Source organism: Vombatus ursinus, unplaced genomic scaffold, assembly GCF_900497805.2.
Source record: "Vombatus ursinus unplaced genomic scaffold, bare-nosed wombat genome assembly UNPS02014812.1, whole genome shotgun sequence".
Taxonomy (NCBI): Eukaryota; Metazoa; Chordata; class Mammalia; order Diprotodontia; family Vombatidae; genus Vombatus; species Vombatus ursinus.
In genome coordinates this window covers 21,525,113-21,548,724 of record NW_020954590.1, presented here as the reverse complement: position 1 = coordinate 21,548,724, position 23,612 = coordinate 21,525,113, and the positions used below count along the sequence as shown (strand labels likewise).

General features: G+C 35.2%; 1 protein-coding gene across 2 annotated transcripts in view; it reads right to left on the bottom strand.

Moving 5' to 3' along the window:
- LOC114054272 (peptidase inhibitor 15) overlaps positions 1-23,612 on the bottom strand; it is a 48,340-nt gene that overhangs the window by 12,203 nt on the left and 12,525 nt on the right. For both annotated transcript variants that reach the window (XM_027877460.1, XM_027877461.1), the window contains exon 3: positions 2,851-2,969. In XM_027877460.1, the coding sequence (XP_027733261.1) occupies positions 2,851-2,969 (119 nt within the window). The remainder of the gene's footprint in view (positions 1-2,850; positions 2,970-23,612) is intronic.

Genomic DNA, 23,612 nt, shown 5'->3' with positions numbered 1-23,612 from the left:
TCATTTCAGGCCTTCGGCTGGCTGATCACTTGTCAGGAGTTTTATAGAAGATATTACTCCCAGGTTTCAGCTGAATTACATGGCCACTGCAGCCCTTTTCAACTCTAAATGGTACAAAGACTAGAGGGCTTGGCCTGGAGTCACAAAAACATGAGTTCAAATCCTGCCTCTGAACTCTTCGACCCTGGGAAGATCATTTAACCTCACCCAGCCTCAGTTTTCTAATCTGTAAAATGAAGATGTTGGACTGTATGGCTTCTGATTCCTTCTACTTCTAAATCTATGTTCTATGAAATATCTTTTATGCTGTTTCTCATGCTCAAGGCATCATTGGTAATATGGTGCTTGGTACATAAATGATAAAATTGAATCACTTTTACATGTATTTCCTTTCAACTATGTATGCTAAGAGGATGATTTAACTTAGATGAATATCACATTTATTTTCTTAAAGGCTAGTTTGTTTTTTTTTTCCACACATTTCATTATCTGTGTGATGACTTTTCAAAAAAAAAAGGAGCTTGTCTTCTGAAGAGTTGTTGCTCTTGGCTTCCATGTCTCTTCAGTTGACAATGAGACGAATGGTTTGTTTCCTAAAGTAGTTTTATGGCTCTTTCAACATTTTGGTTGTAGCATCTGTTTCTCTAAGAATTTATTAATAGAATTAATGTATTTTTTTCAATAAACAATTTGTTTAAACAGGTTAGGTTGGAACTGTTCCAATTACACACATCTCTTTAAGTTTTATGCAAATTTGAAATTAATTTTGGCCTTTGTTCCAAAAACAATATGCTTGTTTGACAACATGCAAATAGCTCATTCTGAAATGACTGCTATGTCTTTAACCTGTAGTTTCCTATCTGTTGTTTTTTTTAAGTTTTCATTTCATCCCATACCTCCTGATTCTCTTAAAGAAAATCTTGATTCTGTATAAGCATGGGTTTCTGATGAATCTAAAAATTTTGGTCCTCTTTCATTTTTTGATAATGAGATATATTTTGTAATATTGCTTTTATATTCTGAGGTGGTGTAATAGATGGAGACAGCTAGGTGAATAGGAGTCACAATAGAGGAAGTGCTGAGGTAGGAAGTAGGAAAACTCGAGTTTGAATCCTGCTGCAAATGTGACATACTTGCTGTGTGATCCTGGGAAATTTACTCTTGTTTCAGTTTCCTCACGTATAAAAGGGATAAAATAATAATACCTACCTTTCTTGTGAAGCTCAAATGAAACCACACATACATATCATACATATGTATATGTACTAAGTACTTCATGCATTATGTGTATGTATTATATATATATATGTACTATAACTATATCTATATTGCTTTGCAAACTTTAAAGTATTTTGTAGAGGTTAATTATTCCTTTATATCAACCTGTACATTGAAAAATAAAGTATAAAGGCATATATTGATTTGATTTGGTTTGGGTCTTGTTAAGTTTTTCATAGAGTCTCTCTACTCTATCAACATTGCAATGAATATGGCACATAAACTCAGACTATGTCTAATATGGTCTCATTGGATATGGTCATTGTGAGCACTGCAGGATAAGGTAATCAAGTACCCCATTTCTTTTTGCCTCTGGATGAAATAAACATCAAGCACTTTTTTATATGCTAATAAGGAGAAATTGTGAACTACCTTTGTTTCAGTTTCAATTTTTTATGTCTTCTGGTTTCCTTTAGAGTATCAATATGAAAGGAATCAGCTCCTCCTCCTATTTCAAAGTTTTTTAGATAGAAATGAATATTCAGATAACCAACAATTAAATTAACTCTTTGTTTACTAAAAACTCTGTGATATTTTTGTACCCTCTGCCTCTTTTTATACCCCTTGCCACAATCACTGATAAATGTGAAGGGGAGTATACAGAAATGAGATTCATTAACAAAATTTCCTGGATTTTCAGAGCAAAAAATCAAAATCAAAACAAAAAATCACCTAGATACCAAGTTTCTTTCAATGAACTTCTTGAACTTGGATAAGATGGAGAGTCTGCCCCCAGTCGGGGCTCTGTTTGGAGTTTTCCCAGTGTGGTTAAATCAGCCAGAATATGTACTCTAATGATATTACCTTTGAGAGAAAGAGCCCAGGCTCCTCACCTCCAAGGTCTGAGAAAACACTGAAGTAGAACCTCCATTGAGGATGTGTAGGCAACTAAGAATGAATAGATTTAAAGTTCTTAAGTTCTTCAGCACATGAAAATTAAACTCTGTTAAGGGTGAACTGTTTCTTTTTCACATACTCCCTTACCTCAAGTTAAAGAAAGTTGTATTTTGTACAACTTTCTGCAGAGGGTGCATAGACAATAATCTTGATGTAATCAAGTATTTCCAGAGCAGGGCAAACTTGTTGAAGCAGAGTCAGTGTAGGTGGAAGGAACTGGCAGGAGCTGGGGTGGAAGAAGGGGAAGGAGATGGGGAGATGACTCACACCTATGGTAATGTTGTCATAGTTCTTTCCAACTCTGAATTCTCCACCTCTTCTCCTTAAAAATGGGCTTTTCTCATGCACTGCAGAGCCATGAGTATGGATTCTGCAGCAGCTAAGGAATTTCCCTGGATTGTCTGGGAGGAAGGTTGAATAAGGCTGATCACTACAAAAATTTTAGTGGGTGGTTTGAGGTAGAGGAAGGGTTTTAGCCAGTTCATGCTCAGAAGGCTGTGTAACTTTCTAGAACAAAGAGGAAAATTGGCTTCACTAAGCTCTATTCAAGTGATTTATTGATAGTTGAACAAAATGAAAAATCTTCATTAGACCAACAACTGGTATTGCTCAAGCCTGAGCTCCATAAGCAATAAATTCATGTGGATGAATTATATCAGTGAAACTGCCTCCTACCTTCCAGTTCGTACAGACAGATTTTGGCCCAAAAATCTCAGTAAATAAGAAGGTCCATGGTCCCAAATGCACGTGGCAGCCCAAGCCTCAGCTGATTTTGCAAGGTTTTCATCCCAAACCTGTGCCAAAAGTAAAATACTTTTAGCTTTCCCAGCACTCTTAGTGACAAAAGCAAGAAAAAATCCAGGTGAAATGCAATTACTTTTAGTATCCTTTATATTCTAAACCTTGGAATTATTTTAACCAAAACAGAATAACTGATGTTCACAACCATTCACATGAACTACTCTGATGCAGGACAGTTATGTGCATTGCAATTTTTCATAGATGACCAGAGTTTAAGGCAGTGCCATTCAACCAAAAAAATCAGTCTACTAGAATTCAAATGGCCTGGGATATTATTCTTAGCTCTGCAAATGGCTAGTATGTATTATGTGATAACTAATTTGCTAATTTATTTGGTTCTGAATTCCTTCATCCGCAAAATGAAGAGATTAGATTTTAGTAATTTGTAAGATTCCTTCTAATTTTTTAATTATTTTTTTTAGTGATTCTATTTCACTGAAAGAAATGGTCTATATAAGTAATATGACTGAATTGCTTTGCAAAAGATGGAAACTAAGAAAACTTAACTTCAAGTTCTCTGTTAGTTACTAATGTGTGAAAATAGTAAAATCTCCAATCTAATGGTCATTGTGTGCTAATTAACTAGAGCAATAAAGACTTATACTGCATGTTAACTAATGAGCTTTGTTGTTGTGTCAGCCTCTTGGTGACCTCTTTTTGGGTTTTCGTGGCAGAGATATTGGAGTGGTTTGCCATTTCCTCCTCCAGTTCATTTTACAGAGGAGGAAACTAAGGCATACAGGGTTAAGTGACTTGCCCAGGGTCACATAGCTAGTAAGTATTTCAGGCCAGATTTGAACTCATGAAGATGAGTCTTCCTGACTCCAGACTTCGCACTGTATCCAATGCACCACCTAGCTGACCAAACTAATGTGCTAGGAAGAATTATCAAAATATAATTGCTCAAATAAATAATGACTAATATTAAGATAATATCTAGCATAACCAAATTTAGGTAAACAGTAACAGGTTTAAAAAAAAGATATTCATTGAACGAATGAAAGATTTGTAGTTAATGTGGTGGCAGATTTTAGAAATCAAAAATCCTATTCCTATAAAACAAACCTGAAGGCTTGTGATACAAGCCTATAGAATTACAAGATTTACACCTGGAAAGGACCTTGGTGGCCTCGTTTTATAGCTGAGATACTGAGTTTCAGATTTGTTCATGATTATACAGATAGTAAGCAACAGAATCAGCATTCAAATCAGAATGTTCCGACTACAAATATAATGTGAGCATTATACCATGTTGCATCATTGTGAGACTTCCAACATTTTTCTTATAAGTATTCCATTACTAAAAAAATAATATTTATAGGGGATGAAATTAAAATAGTGTGATGATAGCACCTTTCAATTGCATTTTAAACTGTCTAAAAATGTTCCAGTATGATGAAACCCAGTGATATTTTCAGAGAAAATAGATGAAGAAACTGATGCTCAGAAAGAAATGACCTATCCAAGGTTACATAAAGAATTAATAATAACAGAGACAAAATTAGAACCCCTGACTCTGCCTTATCTTATTATTGGTTTTTTTTTTCCTTTCCTTAACCCAGAGCAGCTAAAATTTGAAGAGGCAGTCTATAGATTTGAATTAGAAACTAAAGGAAACTCTTTGAACCCAGTTATAGAAGGCCTTTCTTTCTTCTTCCATGCTCCTAGATATGTGATGTGCATGTGTACGCGTTTTGTTTTTTGGTGGATGGCGTGGGATATTTAAGGACAGCTAAAAGGAAATTTTGATTGATAGCAGAACAAAAGACCCATGAAGAGGTTAGTTCTTCTTTCTTCAGCATATAATCAATTCCTTCTGTATAGTGAATGTCACATAAATAAGGAAAAGAGAGGCCATTCATTCCACAGGATTTCTTGTTGTATTTAATCAGTTGTAACAAAGTTTTGTTATTTCAGGCCACCCAATTGGACATTGGAAAAGATTAATCATTTGGAATAGTTTATTTTGTTGCTGTTCATTGTATTTTGTAGGACTTTACCTGTCTACACAAAGATGAATCCTTGTGAGGATAAAGGAGCATCTGAAGAAACCCTGATATAAATTATACATGCAGTTTTTTTAATGCAGGGAGAATATGATGGGCAGTCCTTGTTTCTTAGTTTAAATGAATTAAGTATGTCTGTGGCTGTTATAAAATCTACATATTTGGGTCAACAGATTAAAAAAAAAAACAGAGGACACCCTAATTCTCCAAAATGGTTTAAATTACTACAATAGCTGTGGGACATATTTCAGCTCTTTATCTCAGAGGGATTTGGGTGAAATTCTTTTTTTTAATTTTCCCTAATGGATTTATAGAATCATCAAATCCATTCTATGTTAGAGCTGGAAGGCACTTTAGAGAGAGAGAAAGAGAACATCTAGTCTAATTCATAAATGCAAGGGAAATAGAAACCCAAAGAAGTTAGGTGATTTGCCCAAAGTCATGCAGAAAGTTTAGTGTTAGCCATTCCCCTCTCCCCAACATTTAATTCCTATGCTTCCATGTGAGGTGTGGGGGAAGGGCAACAGTATCATCTCCATAGTGGTACATGGAAAGCACACCATTGCAGAACTTCCAGAAGTAAATTAGCTTCTGACAGGTATTCTAGGTGGAAGTATGGAAGACCTGAGTTCAAACTCAGCTACACATACTTTGTAGCTGTGTGATCCTGGACAAGTCACTTAACCCCTGTCTGCCTTGGTTTCCTCATCTCTAAAACGGGATTAGTAATATCACTTACCTCTCAGGGTTGTGAATATTAAATAAGATACTATTTGTAAAGTTCTTATAAACCTTAAAGCACTATATGAATACTAGCTATTGTTGTTGTTGTTATTGTTATTATTAGAAAATGTCACCACTACTGCTATATTAGAAGTACAGAAAAGAGAAAAACATTTAAACAAGACTCTTTTTAAACATAGAAAAGTGTTTTTTCAAAGTCATCCACCTGGTGTCAGTGGAAACTTAGCATTATGTTTCTGTTGATGGCAAGGCATGTGGAATTCTGTTAGGCACATGGAAATCATAGCATTGCTCCTTGATTTCTTGAGACAATTTTTAAATTTTTGCATTATCCCTTCTTTCCTCCCATTCCTCACCTTCAATGGGCTTAAAAAATTAAAGAAGGCAGATGTAATTGTATAATTATAAAAGTATAAGGAAGCTGGATTGGATGACCCCCAAAGGTCCCTTCAACTTCTAAATCTATGATCCTGTTATTTAAATTGTAGTGGTTACTATATGAGAATTTCATTGAAGAGCTAATAACAATCGAGAAGGTATGCATACATATATACACACACACAAACACACATATAGAGAGAGTTTTAGAGAGTAAGACTGAAGGGTTAATTCTTTCATCAAGTTTATCTAAAAAAATAAACATTTTAATATAGCAGAACTTAAAATGGCATAGAAAGAGATATTCAAAAGCATACCTGTCTGATCACTTTCACATTTCCTAGCTATTTGTCTGTGAATGAATAGTAGATAAGGAATGATTTTCTCAATGTAGAGAATTATTGGTTTAGAAAATGCTCCACCAAATCAACCATCATTAATTTATAAAATAAGTACTGGTACTTGAGGGTTGAGTCACTTGGCCATGGTCCCACAGCTATTTAGAAGCCATATGTGCATTTGCATGAGCTTTCAACTCTAAAAGGGCACTTTAGCCTGTGCCATCTAACCCCTATAAAGAGCAATCTTTTGAATTCTGAAGTCATCAGAAATTTCTAAAAATAATCTAATGTTGAACCAATAAAACCAATGAAAAACTTCTCTTTGACACAGTAAGAGATAAATTAGTGCACAGAATCTAGAAATTATCTGGTTATTTTTGTCTAAGCAAATCTGGTTTAAGATAACATTTAATAAAAAAACTAAGATATAGTTCAAGTCTCCAATTCAACTTCTGGGACTTCTTGACTATTCAACTACAAAAGGGGCTTATTGATTTTGTTCCTTATAGGCTCCCAAAGTGGGCAGTAACACATCCTGTGGGACACTGGAATGATCCAATGGGGCAGTAGTAGGCTTAGGTACAATTGTGGGGGCATTGAATAAGAATAAGGGGTCTGTGGAAGCATAAGGAAAGAAGAGAAGAAAATTTTGAAAAGCCATTTGTACATGTTTCATCTGTTGTGTAACAGAGTTAAAGTCATAGTGATTACATTATTTTCCAAATAAACACAGAAAGTGCAAATTATAACTTATCAGTGGTCAAGTCCACCAACAGGTCTTAACAAACAAGTATTGGCAGGTGAGTGCGCCGTTCATTGTTGGGAAGTGCAGCATGGATTGGCAGGAATATGTGTATGTAATGACTTGTTTACAATATGATACTATATGGTTACATGACACAATATTGCATCATCAAAATTTCAATGCAGGAAAAAACCCACAAATTTACCATAAATTATTAAATTTAAGATGTGTCATTTTAAAAAATTGTATTTCATTTTTTAAATGATGCAAATTAAGAAAAAACATTAAAGGGTTAAAGAAAGTAGATTTCCAGGGAGGCATCGAGTAATTTTTTTGCAAAGGGGGCAATAAGCCAAATAAGTTTGGGGACCTCTGCTCTAGACCTTCTCTATATAATAGGCTAATTAGAGTATCACCTTAAATATGACAACACTGATTCTGGAGTCAGAGGAATGGGTTCCAATCTTATCTCTAATGTTATTGCCTCTGTAACTGTCAAAAGTCACTTAATCTACTTGGGCATTACTTTTCCCATCTGTTAGATAAAGGAGTTGCACTTTCCAGTTCTAAGTTTTGATCCTATGATAATTTTTTAAAAGAAAATTATCTAACTATAGGATTTATAATGAACTCTGGTCTTTTCCAATTTGAAAACATTTTATTAAATGATAAATGTTACATAACTCCTTGCCCTAATAATGTCATAGATTTTCTTAAATATTGGATGACAAATAAAGGCCTGAAATTGACCCTGGCTATAGAGTCAGAAGACCTCATAATCTTATTGAAAAGACATTAATTTGGGAATTGCTCAGAGACTTTTCAGAGCTAGGACACAATCTTTTTCTTGCATTGATTTTTCATTTCATTAAAGAAAATATTCACCAACAGAAATTTAAGATAGCATTGGGGGAAAATAGCTAAACTGTGTAATAATAAAGTTTGGGCCTCCATAATTAATGTGTGTGCTTTTTAAATATTTTTTTTTAGATAATTGTGCTAAGAAAGGTTTTTTTTTCTAACCTGAAGTATCCAAATTATGAAATCATCTGTTTTGGCAATCAGGTTAGATGACCTCTTCTGCCAGCAAAGGACATACTTTTTTATAAAACAATCAAAGAATCAAAACTGAACAGAATTATTTGAAATCAGAAATAGTAACAAATATTTTATAATACTGTATTAAAATATATTCTCTAATTTTTAAAACATTAATGACTCAGTGGTCTTGTTGGATTTTTTTTTAAACTATTAAACAGTAAATAGGTTTCTTTAGAAGGCTTTCCAGTATCTAATTATCCTAACAATTCAGGTGAAATTAATTTTTGGCATGACACTTTAATAATTACCTTATTTATAGAAATCTAGGTAGATGATATAAATGATACCTTACTAATTAGATGTGTTTGTTTTCCTTTAAAATCTTGTACGTCTCCTTTTAGATGTTTTCTCACCCCTTGGAAGCTAGAATATTTATGGCTCATACAGTATCAAATGATGCCAGGGAGAACAATTTACAGAGTCAAGTTCAGAGGAAGCAGTATGGGCAAGTTGCACAGTGAAGTGCTTCATACACTGCATGTTTCTGCTAAGAGGAGGTAGTAAATCACTTCTAAAGTCTAGCCCAAATGTGCTATTATTCTATATTTCTTTACATGTCACTCTGATAACTAACAGAAATATGAGCTTCATTCAATAGCTGGTAGGAAGCAAGATGGGTTGTAGGAAGGGCTGGAGATTAATAAATGGAAAATATTTCAGGACAGAAACCTATGGAAATAAACAACTTTTGATACTATATTAAGTTTCTTTGCATATTATCCCTGTGTAAATATGTCATTGTATTGGAAAGAAGGGGACTGGAGTCACACCATCAAATTATTTACAGGGCTGAAAAGGTATTTTGTTGTTTCATTTATGATGGCAATCTTGAGGGGTGTAGAAGTGGGACAGAAGTGTAAAACAGCATCCATTAATGCAATAGAGCCTTCATGGAAACTGAAGTTGAGATCTAGACTTCCACAGTAGACTTGTTCTCTGCAGAAATTCTCCATAGGTGCACTTCAGCATAAGATTTCAGTGGAAAGATTTTGTTTCTTTATGTGTTTGCAAGCAATTTATGGAAACACCTTCTAATAATGCACTGTCACTCAATTAATTACCTCTAAGCTTTGTGTCATATACAAATTCAATGATCATGTGGCCTCTGCTTTTATCATCACTGATAAAAATGTTAAATGGCACAAGGCAAAGTATACATACTCAGAACACTCCACTGAAGACCTCCTAGAAAGGTGACAGTGAACCATTAATGATTATTCTTTGAGAAAAGTGCTCCCTTTTCTAGATGTCTCCTAATTATCACATTAACAATATGTACTAGAACATGGCAGAAATTAAAATCAGGGTTACTACCCTGTAGCCTGTAGATTTTACCCCTCTTTTTTGAAAACTGGAACAGTTTTTGCCTTCCTTCAGTCCTGTGCTACTCCTTTTATCCATGATATTTGAAAGCTCGTAGACAGCAGCCCAAAAAACACATCTATCAGCTCTTCTGTACCCTGGGATCTGGTTTCTCTGGGCCTTGCAATTTAAACTCATGTGGCAAGGTACCCTTACTCTAATTCTCTCTCTTTTCTTGATTTTAATTCCTTGCTATCCAAACTATATTATAAAATTATTTTTTTCTTTTTTATAAGAATATATAATTAGATTAATTAATATTCCTGAAGTAAAACAAATATTTAGCTACTAGTAGTATAGCTACATGGAGAAGGAAATGGCAAACCAATCCAGTATCTTTGCCAAGAAAAACCCCAATTAGGTTATGGGGAGTCAGACACAACTGAAACTACTCAACAAGTACCAACACAAGTGCTAAACTAAATTTGAGTTTGAGACCTAGTACTATAATATTAATAATCAGTGTTATAATGGCTACTTGTATTCAGATAATCTTTTCTAACTATAAATTAATTGACTTTAGAACCCGGAGAAGCTCCAGTGCCAAGGCCAGAGTCAGACAAGTGTCATTGTCTTGTGCTACAAACAACAGGCACCACATTCCCTGAATCTGTCATGATGATGTCTTATTTCAGTGCATCAGTCTATTCTTTATAGCGTCACCTTTGTATGTATGGTTTTGATACAGCCCTAAAAGGTTCTCTGCCTTGAATAAAAATAATATATAACACTTTCCTTGCAAAACCCAAAAAGTAACAATCATTATACCAGAGAGAGACTGTAGCTGTAGTTCAGGGAATACCTTGGACATCTGTTTGCCATAGAAATACATAGGAGATGCTCTTCTCTACAAAATCTCAATCTAATTAATTAGACAATGTTGCTTAGTATAAAGAGCCCTCTATGAGAAAACAAAATACTTGCATTTTAGTTGTGGTTCCATTATTGATTAGTGGTAAGAAAATAGGTAAGTACCTCCTTGTGCCTCAGTTTCCTCTAATTCCTTCCCTCAATGTCTCTACAATACATACTCCATATTTCATTTATGGATTCAAATTCTGACTCTAACTCTTATTACTCATGCGACCTCCATCCTTGAGCCTCTCATTGCTCGTATGTAAAATGAGGTAATTAAATTTGATGGCTTCTGAGTTCCCATCTAGGTGCAGATTTTTTATTCTATTGCCTGACTTTGAAGAAAAAAAAACTTTGCAAGAGTGACTCCAATGTGCCCTGGTCAATTCTTTATGTAGCATATCTTTCCATTTATCACTTAGCAATTTTTGATATGTTGCTCTTCAAAAAGTATTCTCCATTTGCTTCCCTATGTATTCTATTTCCTAGTTCTATTTTCTTGCTTAAAGATGGGATTATGCACCATCTATATGGCATCCAAATACTTAGTAGCATAGTATATATGTAGGTGCTTAAAATACTGATTGCTCAGTTTTTGGGAATCAAAACAATACCTGAAGAGTGTGCTCTTTTGTTTATCTTTATGATTTAATATTTCAATACAATAACGATGTATAGGAGCAGCGAAGTGGCACAGTGGATAGAGCACCAGACCTGAAGTCAGGGGTTCAAATCCATCATTTCTCATGTCTCTTATAACATATGACAAAGGAAGACCATGAAAGATATTTTTCCAACTTAAGCATTTGGTTTTATTTTTTCAATGGTCATACAATTTAGTAGATTTCAACCTATTCCAATAGAATATAAGTTCTTTGAGGGCAGGGGCTACTTTTCATTTTTTTCATTATACTGCTGCATCTTAATACAGGGTTTGTACATAGTAGTGGCAGCTAGGTGGCACAATGGATAGAGCACTGAATTTGGAGTCAGGAAGACCTGACTTTGAATTCTGCCTCAAACACCAATGGTGAGACCCTAAGCAAGTCACTTAATCCTGATTGCCTCCAAATATATACATATATACATACACACACATATATACATGCATATGTATGTGTTGTGTATTTGTCAATATGGGTACTTTCTCCATGGATGCAGATTGAAGTTCATCTACAATTTTGTAGTTAGATTTTAAGCATAGATAATCCTGGGTAATCACCCTGTGGCCAATATGGTAATGAGCATCTCTAAAAGTAACTAGACTATTTCTCATAAAACAGACATATGATCTGATGCCAGTGCCACATCTGAAGCCTTTCTGCCTTGGGAATACCTGATTTGGGGTACCATTGGCATAGCCTTCAAGAACCCAGGATCACCTTTACATTTCAGTGAGGAGTCAGACATGGAATGTGGTGGAAGTCATAACTCAATAGGAAGATAAAAGTACCCTAGTACAAAGGTTTTCCTATGAATAGGCCCCAAATTTTGGGGCCTATTACCCCAACATTACCAGAATTTCATTTTCTGGGACCTTAAAATCCTAGTGATGGACATACCTTTAGGAATTTCTTTTAATCTGATCCCCCCCCAGCTTCTAGTGCCCTCACCCTTTAATCACCTTATATCATATATATGTGTATGTATACACACATATACTCACCCCAATCTTATATCTATCTATATTTATATATGTATACATATATATGTATATGTTTATATATGTTTATATCTGTGTGTATACCTGTATATGTACATGTTGATTCACCAATAGAATGTCTGAATTTCTATTCTTTCCTAAGGACATTAATCAAAGTTATGTGAAGTGAAACTGTCTAACTTCATGGCAAGAACTAATAGATTTTTTTTTGTTTTTAGATCCCCAGAATTTTGCACATATTGACTGCTATATGGTAAACACTTAAAAATTCTTTGTGATTAAAGTTCTGTCTAAAAATTTTATGATTCTTTATCATAAAGAAAGGGGCCATTCCCTGTGCCATATAACACAACTTATTCAGTCCTTCTAGAACTGCAGTTTCACAGAGCTGAAAACTTTTAGAGTTCCCATTTGTCACGTAACTTAAAAGTACTTAACTTAAAAGTACTCTTAGGTGTCAAGCAGCCCTTACATAAGAATGTTTTGAGGAGGTAAGTATAAAACTGAGAAGTAGTATAATACGGTAGATGAAGAACTGGCTTTGGAGTCAGGAAGACTTGAGTCTCTGCTACATACCATCTGTATGACCCTGGACAAATCTCTTAACTTTTCAATGCCGCAGATGACTTTTTAAGACTACAAGTTGCAGAAAAGATGTTAGCCTGCATTTGTAGAGGAAGTCTCTTCACTTGGAGTCTCCTATACCAATGAAATCACAGATGTATCTATCCCTAAGTGTAAATGAATAAGAAACATAGGACTTATAAATTACAATATGGTAAACAAAACTCCAGAAATGAACAGAAAATTCAGAAGAGTTTTCAGCTGTTTCTAGTTTTACTTATTGATGAAACTAGAGTCAGACTCTAGAACGAATATGATAAGAATATCACATTTTAGTGTAGGAGGAATGGGAGGTCCTGTTTGAAAGGAGTTGAGAATTGAAAGCTACTGGGATCTTTGCCATATTCAAAGGCTTTGTAACCAGTGGGGAAGATTTAAAAGTGCCAGAATATGAGAGTGCCCAAGCATAGCATAATAACAACTTATATTTATTAGATGTCTTCACATATAATATTTGAGCTTCACAACAATCCTATGAGACATGGAGGAAAAGTATTGATATTACCTTTTGAAGAGGAAAATAAGACTTAGAAAGAATAAGCAGTTTGCCCGTGGTCACAAGGTTAGTAAATGGTAGGGCTGGGGTCTGAACTCATACCAGTGAACATTTATTAGACAATATAAGTTTCGCTCCTGTACTTTTCAATACCATGGAGAGGTCAAACCTAGATTATGCACAAAATGAGTATGAGCATGCTTAATGGTTCTAATGTTATTGTTAAAAGTAGTTTCTTATTATTTTTAAATGTTTTAAACATGCATTGCTTTATACACATAGGGTTTACTCATTCATCAAGCATTTGGATCAGATGATCACAGATTTAAAACTGGAAATGATATTAGAGAACATCAGGTCCAACTTTCACATCTTACTAAAGTGGGATCTGAGTCCCAGATGGTTTAAGTGACTTGCCCAGAGACACAGCTGGTGTTTGAGACAGAATTCAAAGTCAGGCCTTCCTGACTCCAAGTCCAGTGCTCTAACTGCTGTGTCACCTAGCTGTCCCTACTAGGTATAATTCCTGTGTTAAGAAGGAACAACACAACGACAAAAAGAAAAGCAATCCCTGAACTCAAAGAACTTACATTTTGTTGGAATGGGTTGAAATCTCCTAAATTGCATGACCATTGAATAAATAAAACTAAATGCCTAGGTAGGGAAATTATCTTTTATAGTCCTCCTTTGTCATATGCTATAAGGGACATGAAATCTTGTGTTTTTCCTGAATTACTATCCACATTTTCAAATGGCCAAATTTTAAAGTTTTCCTATATTTCCAAAGTTTTCTTCAGATTTCCCAATTAGCAATTAAAAGTGTGATAATTAATGCATTGTACACCTGCAGGTTTTGTCAGGTTACAGACAACAAAGAGGTAAGTAGATTTCTACCCTGACTTACTGATGGCTGCCCATGCCCCTTCAAGCCTCCTGGAGGTGGTGCTGCTCAGAGTACACATCTGTAACTAGATTATAATAAATAGCTAGAATGGTTATATGGGCAGCAAGGTTGCTCAGTGTTTAGAGCACTAGGACTGGAGTCAGCAAGACCTACATTCAAATCCAGCCCCACACACTTACTAGCTGTGTTATGCTGGACAATTCACTTAACTATGCCTCAGTTTCCTCATCTGTACAATAAGCTGGAGACGGAAATGGCAAACCACTCCAGTATCTTTACCAAGAAAACCCCAAATGGAGTCACAAAGAGTCTGAAAAGATTGAACAACAACACAGTGATTACAAAGAAAATATAAAGTATTTTAAATACATTGCTTTTTTGTAAAAAGGAAGTCAGTAAATTCCAATAGATTGGGAGAATAAATTTTAAAAAGTTAATTTTATACATGATGAACTGGAAAGAATGCTAGATGGACATGAAATCAGAGGATCTGTCCTTAGATACAATCTCTACCATTTAATACCTCCCCTTTGATAGATCTGTTGATCCCTCTGAGCCTCAGTTTCCTCATTTGTAAAACAAGGGAGTGGATTTGGATAATTTCTGAATCTTCAGCTTGTTTTCTACTTTAGCTGAGAAATGCATGTTTTTTTTAAAGTCAGTTGGCTTGGAAAAAGATAGCTGATTAATAGAGGAAATGACCACAAAGCATTTTATTTTTAAAAAGTGTTGACAAAAATATTTTCCCCAAGGATGGCCAACAGCTTTTGAAACACTTTCGAAGCATAATGACCATGGTTCTATTTCAAAATAAAAATATTTAGTGGACTTATGCCCATTACGTAGAAGCAGTTAAGAAATATCTGTTATAGGAATCTGTGTGAAAGGATCATCTTGAACAAGAGGGGAAGAGGAGGAGGGAGCTGGGAGAGTCTGCATTTCTACATGCAAATTTGTACACTCAAAATTGGTCTTCAATATTTTTAAATGTTTAAAGCAAAATAATAAGGGCATCCTTTAGGAATAGGGATATGACCATTAAAAGGTCAGTGTGCATTGTGAATTCTTGAATTAGTCCATATAAAGCTATAGAGTAAACTCTTTCAAAGGGGAAAGGGAAAGGGAGGTCCATGGGATGAAGTCAGGAGCAATGTGAAGCTCTCCTAGAGAAAGGAATTGTTAAAACAGTGGCTTATTTTGTCTTGAGCTTCCACTAAGCAGGCTTGGTAATAAAAGTCAGGCCAGAAGAGAAAACATCAGGGATTGCACTGATGCTCCCTCCCCAGTGATATAAGAACAGGAAGTAGAAGTTAGCCAAGTGGCAAATAGGATATAGCCCAATAGAGGAATCAGGAATACGTAGGAGGCATCTATCTGTGATTTGATCACTACATGGAGAAGAGACAATTGTGTTGCAGTAGATAGAGAACTAGCCCCAGAGTCAGGAAAACTTGGCTCCTGTTTGGTCTCTGATGGACACAGAGTGGATGCGTGTTCCAGGACAAGTAACTTTGTGCCACACAGAGTTCTCTAAGATTAATTTACAGAGCTGGTCCTGCTCTGCATTGGTCTTAAGAATTTCCTCACTGGGATTCCTTACAATGATAAAATCACAAGTATAATAATAATAATAATCCAACTGGAACTCCGACTATAGGAATTTTTTCCATCAATATATAAATCATCAACCCCTCAGCACTTAATTCACAATGTCATCTTACTACATTCTCCAACATGAGTATTCACTGAAAATCTTTGAAGTGAGGGACACCATCAAGATGGTTAATCTTGGATGAAGCAGTGAGGAATACTTTGCAAAGCTGAGAAACTGCTGAAGTTCTTTCATGATGTTTATGGGAGGTGAGAGTGGGGAATCTGTCCTTTACTATAGTATTATTTCTACTCTGTGTGTCCAGGATCTGAAATCAGGTCCTCTGACTTTAGATCCAGTACTCTTGATTGGGTTAGAATTTTAATAACAGGGAGTTTCAGTAGAGAAAATGTTAATAAAAGTCACAGAAGTAGAAAATGCAGGATAAATAGCTTTTTATCAAAGCATTTAACAAAGTCAAATATAATTCAATGACATCTGATTTTGTTGTATAGGCAACAAATCATTAAAAGTTTTTTTTTTTAATTTACAAAGTGATATATTCAGAACTGCTTTAAAAACATAAATTTAGCAATGATATGGGAAATAAATTGGATTGGAAAAAACTTGAGGCAAAGAAAAAAGTTAAGGAACTTATGTAATAATGTAGATAATTGGGGCCTAAGCTAAAATACTAGCAAATGAAAATGAAGCAGATGGAAGCAAAACATATTATACTAGTATAATGAAAAGGATTTTGGAAACATTTATTTATTGAAGGAAATGATGAGAGTTGAGGACACATTTCCCATTTTAAATGCCTCCTTCCCTAGGGCTAGGAGTAGTTCTAGAGAATTTTTACAGTAGCTATGTGGCAATGGAGTATTTCACCATAAACCAAGAAACCTGAATTTAGGTCTTGGCTTAACCACTAACCAGTTGTGTGATGGAGGCCAAGTCACTTAAATCATTTATGCCTCAGTTTTCTCATCTGCAAAACAGTAAGGTTAGATTTGATGATCCCTGAAGTCCTTCCCATGTTTATGCATCCAGGATTTGTCTCTGGATGTTATAAATGTGGTTTTGGAATTCATACAGCTAAAGGGCTTCAGATACCATCATCTAAAAAGAAGAGAAAGAAGTGACAGTAACAACATTCTGCTTGATAATAACCTTCGCTTTCAAGTCCCTGCCTCTTGAATTGGCAATGTTCTTTGTTGCTGTCATTCTTTACCTTGTATTGCATATATTTATGTAGACATTGCATCATCATTAATTGAATATAAACTCCTTGAAGGGAAGTTCAGTGTCATTGCACATCTTTGTTTCTCTAGCACTTCACACAATGTCCTGCACACAAGAGACATTTAATATAAAATGCTTATTGGATTGAATCAGAAAAGTCAATTGGCACTCAGGTGCACTTGAGGAATTTACCAAAGTGACGAGTTATTCCATGAGAGCTAAGTCATTAAGGACCTTCAAACAAAAGTCAATATATTGCATTGGATTTTGACATCTGAGTTTGAGTTCCTGCTCTGATAGTTATTACCTGAGGCCTTGTGGAAGACACTTAACTTTGCTTGGTCTCACTTTACTCATCTTTTAATACGAGGGCTACATGACAAATGGTATTTTACAAAAAAAAAAAAAATTGGTCCATTTACTAGAGATATTAGTCAAGTTGACTGTGTTCCCATCTGTTGTATCCCAGAGTTTAGCATGGTACCTAGTACATAGTAGTTGTTTAATTCATCTTTCTTGATGGACTGAATTGATTTGCAATTTCATTTGATTGTCCATTTTTGCCCAATCTCTTTTAATACTTATTGCCAGGTATGCACTGAGTCACTTCTCCATCACACTGAGTTTCTTTGTGTAGAAGTTAGATATATTTCTAATCATCCAGAAAATCTTTCTGCTATCACAGGCCCCATTAATCTACTTTGTCTGTGAAGTGACATTCTCAAATCTTCTCTATTGATAGACTTTCCTGGGTTCCCTTTAAAGACCTGTGGCAGACGAGGGACCATTTTCCAGGAACAACATAGACCCAGCAGTTCAGGAGAAAGTTCTGATGAAAATTCAGTTCATTTTGGATAATTCATAAATACACAACAAATCTACTAAGCACAACTAAGGTCACTTGTCATCATTAACGAGAGGAATCAAACAACCCCAAATTTCCCTAGCCAACACAACAGCACAAAACTAGAACTCCCACTGTCTTATTGTAATAGCATACTCTCACATGGCAGACTTGTAGAGCAAGTAGCTAGAAAACCGTGGAAAAAATGTTAGTGTATAGTTTGGGTCACATTAGCAATGCAGTTTGGCATTAATGTGGCTTCAAGCTCTAATCCAAGCTAAGTAAGCAATCAGATAGAAACCCAAATAGAGGATTTTTTTCCTTTGGATTGGAACAATTTAAACTACTATATAATCAGAAGCAGGGCAAATTGTATTAGTAATTGTGTGCTTAGAAATGGGAAAAACATCACCAGAGAAGACAAAAATTAGCAAAAAAAAACCCAAACCTTTAGGAGCTTCAGCAAATATTCAAACACTGATTAAGTGATTCATTTATTAAGTTAGAGTACATTTATTAAATACCTGATGTGTACAGGGAACAAAGGGTAGTGGATATAGTGGATAAAGGACTGATCTTAATGTCAGGAAGTTATCTGAGTTCAAACTCTATCTCTGGCATATCCTAGCTGTATGACCATATGTGAATTACCCTCTCAGTTCCCTGGCTAACACTCCAAGACTTTAAATTATAAATAAGTATCTGATTTGCACAGATGAAGGGAGTATCCACACCTGGAAATCCATACACCAGTGAAATCATAGGGCTAGAGAACATCTTTGAGGGAAGAATCTGTGAAGAGTATAAGATGCTGACTGACTTCAGGAAGTTTTCAATTCATTCTGATGCAGAAATATTTATAACATGAAATGTGACAGATAAAAGTATGAGAGATATGAAATACTATGAGATCTCATTAAGAAAAGATAATTTCTGATTGAGAATAGGAAGAGAGACTTTTGTGGAAAATGTGGCATTTTTTTAATTCTAGAAAAAAAATATTTTGAGTCCATACCTGTGATCTCCTGGTGGAATATCTACCTCAGTAAATGCATATAGGCAACTCCTTTGTAACTTCTAATTCAGAGCATGGCCTAGGGCACCGAGAGATTGAGTAGCCCAAGGTTACACATCTAGTAAATGTCAAACATAGGACTGGAATGTGGGTCTTCTTGACTTGGAGCAAGCTCTCCAGATATTCTATCATAGTGCCTCATGATAAAAATTCTGGAGAAAGTATGTTGAAATTAAGAATCTTATGAATTATTGTCTCTAGATTGTGAAAAACAGGTAGAAATGACATTTCATATCACACATTCACAGATTGTGATAGTTGGAAGCAGTGGCATGCTATATGTTTAACAACTGGATCTCCAAAAAAGTACAACAAGCTTTTAAGTTTAATTTGACTTATTAATATTTTCTCCATGATTTTCTTAAGTCTGAACAACCAACAAAACAATAAATATGTCCCTGATTTGCAATATTTACCAACTTCAGAGGTGCGAATGCTTAATCAGTTCTCAGAGCTGGTACAAGCAGTTCCAGCTTGCCCCTGGTTGAAAGGGATCATAGAACTGATGGTTAAGAGCCAGAAAGGACCTTAGAGGCCTTTAAGTTCAACCCCCTGATTTTACAGATGAGCAAACTGAGAATTAGAAATAGGAAGTGATTTGTCCAAAGGTCATATAAGTAGTTAATGGCAGATCCAGGATTTGAATCAGATTTTCTGACTTCAGAGACAATATTCCTTCCATCATGCCACTGGAGGCAATGGTTCTCAGAAGCCATCTAAATCAACCTATTCCTGAAAGAAAAGCCCTCTTTAACATACCCAACAAGTGGTTTTTCTAGTCTTTGCCTGATGATCTCCAATGAGGAGAAATCATGAGATGAAACAGACCAGTCCTCTTTTGGGCAACAATCAAATTGTAAGGAAGTATCTTCTTTCACTCAGCCTAAATTTCTCCCTTTGTAACTTCTACCTATTGCTCCTATTTCTCCCCTCTGGGTGCAAGGAGAATAATTCAACTCCTTCTTCTATGTAATAGCCCTTTAAATGCTTTAGCTATCACGTTCTTGGTAAGTCTTCTGTTCTCCAGGCTAGACATTACCAGTTTCTTCAACTGATTCTGATATGACACATATGTGTGGCTTTTCACCAAATTGTTTTCATTTCTCTAGATGTTTTTCAGCTTATCAATCAATGGCTTTCCTAAAATGTGATGCTCAGAGTTGAATATAATAGTTCAGATGTGTTCTGACCAAGAAAGATTACAGTAGAACTCTTAATTCCTTAGTTTTCTTGGTTTCAAAGATAGCATATTGACCCATACCAAGTCTTCATTCCACTAAAAGCCTTCATATGTTTTGCAGATGAACTGCTAAGCCATCATCTCCTTCATCATCATTTTGTACTTGTAAAGGTTATTTTTAAAATCTCCATTGTAATATTTTAAATTTATCTGTATAAATTTAATCTGTCATCCCAATGCTCTTGTCTGCCAAGGTCTTTTTTAACCCTTTTTCTCTCTTACAGTGTGACAGCTGCCTCTCTCATTCCTATGGTTAGGAAATACTTTGAGCAAAGGAGGCAGATAATAATAGAGAAATGTCTGTGGAAAATGTCTAGTTCAATTTGTTTGTAAAGTAGAGAACATAAAAGAGAAGTGTATGGGCTAAGACCATAAAGATAAGTGGGTGCCATATTGACAAGTGTCTTGAATGCTTAATTAAACATTGAGTTTTGTATCTTAGGCAAGAGCTATTGAGGACGGTATGATCAAATTTATACATAACAAGATTACTCTGGTGGCAGTGTAAAGGATCTATGGTGAGGGGTGGGAGAGTGATGACACTAAAGGCAATTATAATAGTCCATGAGAAGGTAATGATGTGTTGTACTATGGTGGTAGCAGATGAAAAGGAGGGAGGGCTGGTGATATATACTGTGAACACACTGACTTATTAATTAATTGGCTATGGAAGTCAATGGAAAGGAAGGAGTGAAATGTGTCATTAGGGTGGCTATGAGAATGGTGGTACCATTTACAGAAATGTTTTCGGTTCCTTCCTCTGTCTATTTTTGGTTAAGGCCCTTCTCTTTTACACTGCAAGACCATTTCAAATACATTAATGGATCCTAACCATGCTCCCTCTTTCTAAGGAAGAATAGGTTTTAATATATAATAGTGCTAATAAGAATGATGGACTAATTTTTCTTTAATTTTCCCTAAAAACTTTTAAAAATACTAAATTTTACAATACTATAATAAGATAACTTCTTATATAATTAAAAAATTAAAATATGCCTGGGGTCTATGTTGGCTTTTAAAATGGAAACCTCAAATTTTGCTGTTACCTATTTTGACAAAAGGTCAGCTAGGTTGCATAATAGATAGAGTGCCAGGCCTAGAGTCAGGAAGACTCATCCTCCTGAGTTCAAATTTGACCTCAGACACTTACTAGCTGTTTGACCCTGGACAAGTCACTTAACCCTATTTGTCTCAGTTTCCTCATCTATAAAATCAAGTGGAGAAGGAAATGGCAAACTACTCCAGTATCTTTGCCAAGAAAAACCCAAAGGGGGAAAACAAAGAGTCACACAATAATGAAATGATGAACAACAACAACATTTTGGGAAAAGCATGTTTAACCACCATGGGCAATACATCACAAATATCTTTGCTTCTACCTACTGCTTGGGAAAGACATATGATCAGTTAAGAATATAGAAAGGAATGTAGATTTAGTACTAGATTGACATTTAATTAGGTTAGGAAATATCTGATTTCCACATCTATGTTTGCATCCAAGTGACATCTTCTTTAAAAGTTTTACTTTGGTTTATGTTCTATCAAATTTTATGAACTTAATTTAAAGATAAAGTTAAAACATAGTCTAAATACTAAACATATAACTTACTGAGTAACCAGTCATATCTACATCAAAAATGTTTGGCTTGTGGTTTTAGATATTTTGAGACAATCAGGGTCGGCTTAAAGAGAACCTTGTCCCTCTAAACCTAAAGCCAATTTGCATTAATTGCCTTATTGTTTCAAAGAGTTTTTAATTCTTTCATGCTTCTTCCATCCCTTCAGGAAGAGTCACAAACAACTAAATAGCATTGAATATATATTAGATATACTGAATTATGTATGTCAATTTGATCATGGCTAAACATTAAAGTTTAAGATTCATGCTAGTCCAGACCAGGGTCCCCATGGAGCCAGTTCCTATTTTTAGAATCCTGAGACTATTTCTAGAAAATTCTTGTCTCTAATGGCATAGTGTGGCATCTCAAGATATGACCATTGGAGGCAGGTTGAGATTCTGGTTAACCATGGGAAGATTCGTGAATTTTCTCATGTTTCTATCTTTATAATATGGAACATGTAACTGAAACTTTCCTAAAATTTTCAGGGTCTAGTCCCATAGGTCTGATGTGATGTGAGATGTCCCTTTTCTTTTAATGATGTCATTCCAAGAGTAGTATCTTCCCTCATGACCATCACCTACACATTCCTTATTCAGCATTCTAAATGATGAATGGAGGTTGCTTCATTAACTAATGTTCTCCAATGAATTACCTCAACACAGTCAATTTGCTTTCCCACACATTTGCTTCCTCTTGGTAGAAGATATCCTAAGTTGTAAAACTGGACGGTTTCCAGCATTTTCTCTGCCTAGCATAGTAATATCAGCTGAACCCACATGTGGACAAAAGAACTAAAAACTAACTTGCATAAACACAAGGATTTCTAAATAAATATACATGTTAATAATAATATTTTGCATTTATAGGGTACTTTAACTTAATAAATGCTTTAATATATATGCATATAATATATAGAGTTATAACAATCCTATGAAGTAGATGATATAATTATCATTTGAATTTTCAAGATAACTGAATTGAGGCTCAGAAAGGTTAGCTGGTATAGACAATCAGGAAATGTGACTCTAAGCTCATTTCTCTTTAATAGGCTATTGGTTTTCTAGAATATAATGTAATTTCTATCCAATATGCTAAATAAATAAATGAATACTTTTGGATAGAACATTTTATGCCAATCAACCACGCGTTTGTTATGGGTCTAATATGTGCCAGGCAATGTGCTAGGTACCACAGATGTAGTGAGAAATAAAATAGTCCTTGCCTTCAAGGGGCTTATATTGTTTTGGGTGAAGGGACATGTCCATAAGTAAATACAAGATCTATACAAAACAAGTAAAATAATTTGGGGTTAGGTAGGTGCTAATGTAATCAGAAAATACTTCATGTAGAAAGTTTGCTGAGCTAGACTTTGAAGGAAATATGTTGTTATTGTTGAGTCATTTCAGTTGTGTCTGACTCTTTCTGAGCTAGTTTGGGTTTTTCTTGGCAAAGACACTGGAGTGGTTTGGTACTTCCTTCTCCAACTCATTTTAAGATGAGAAAACAGGCAAATGAGGGTTAAGTGACTTGCCCAGAGTCACACAGTTACTGTGTGATGCCTGATTTGAACTCAGAAAGAAGTCATTCTGACTCCAGGTCTGGCACTCTATCTACTGTGCCACCTAGATGCCTTTTGAAGAAAAGTAGGTTTGTTAAAAGGTAAAAGTGAGGAAGGAATGCATTCCAGGAAGCTTGTAGAAAAGCATGGAATTGAGCAATGGAGTGTTCTGGGTGAGGAGTGAAGGGAAAATCATGTGTGTGTGTGTGTGTGTGTGTGTGTGTGTGTGTGTGTGTGTGTGT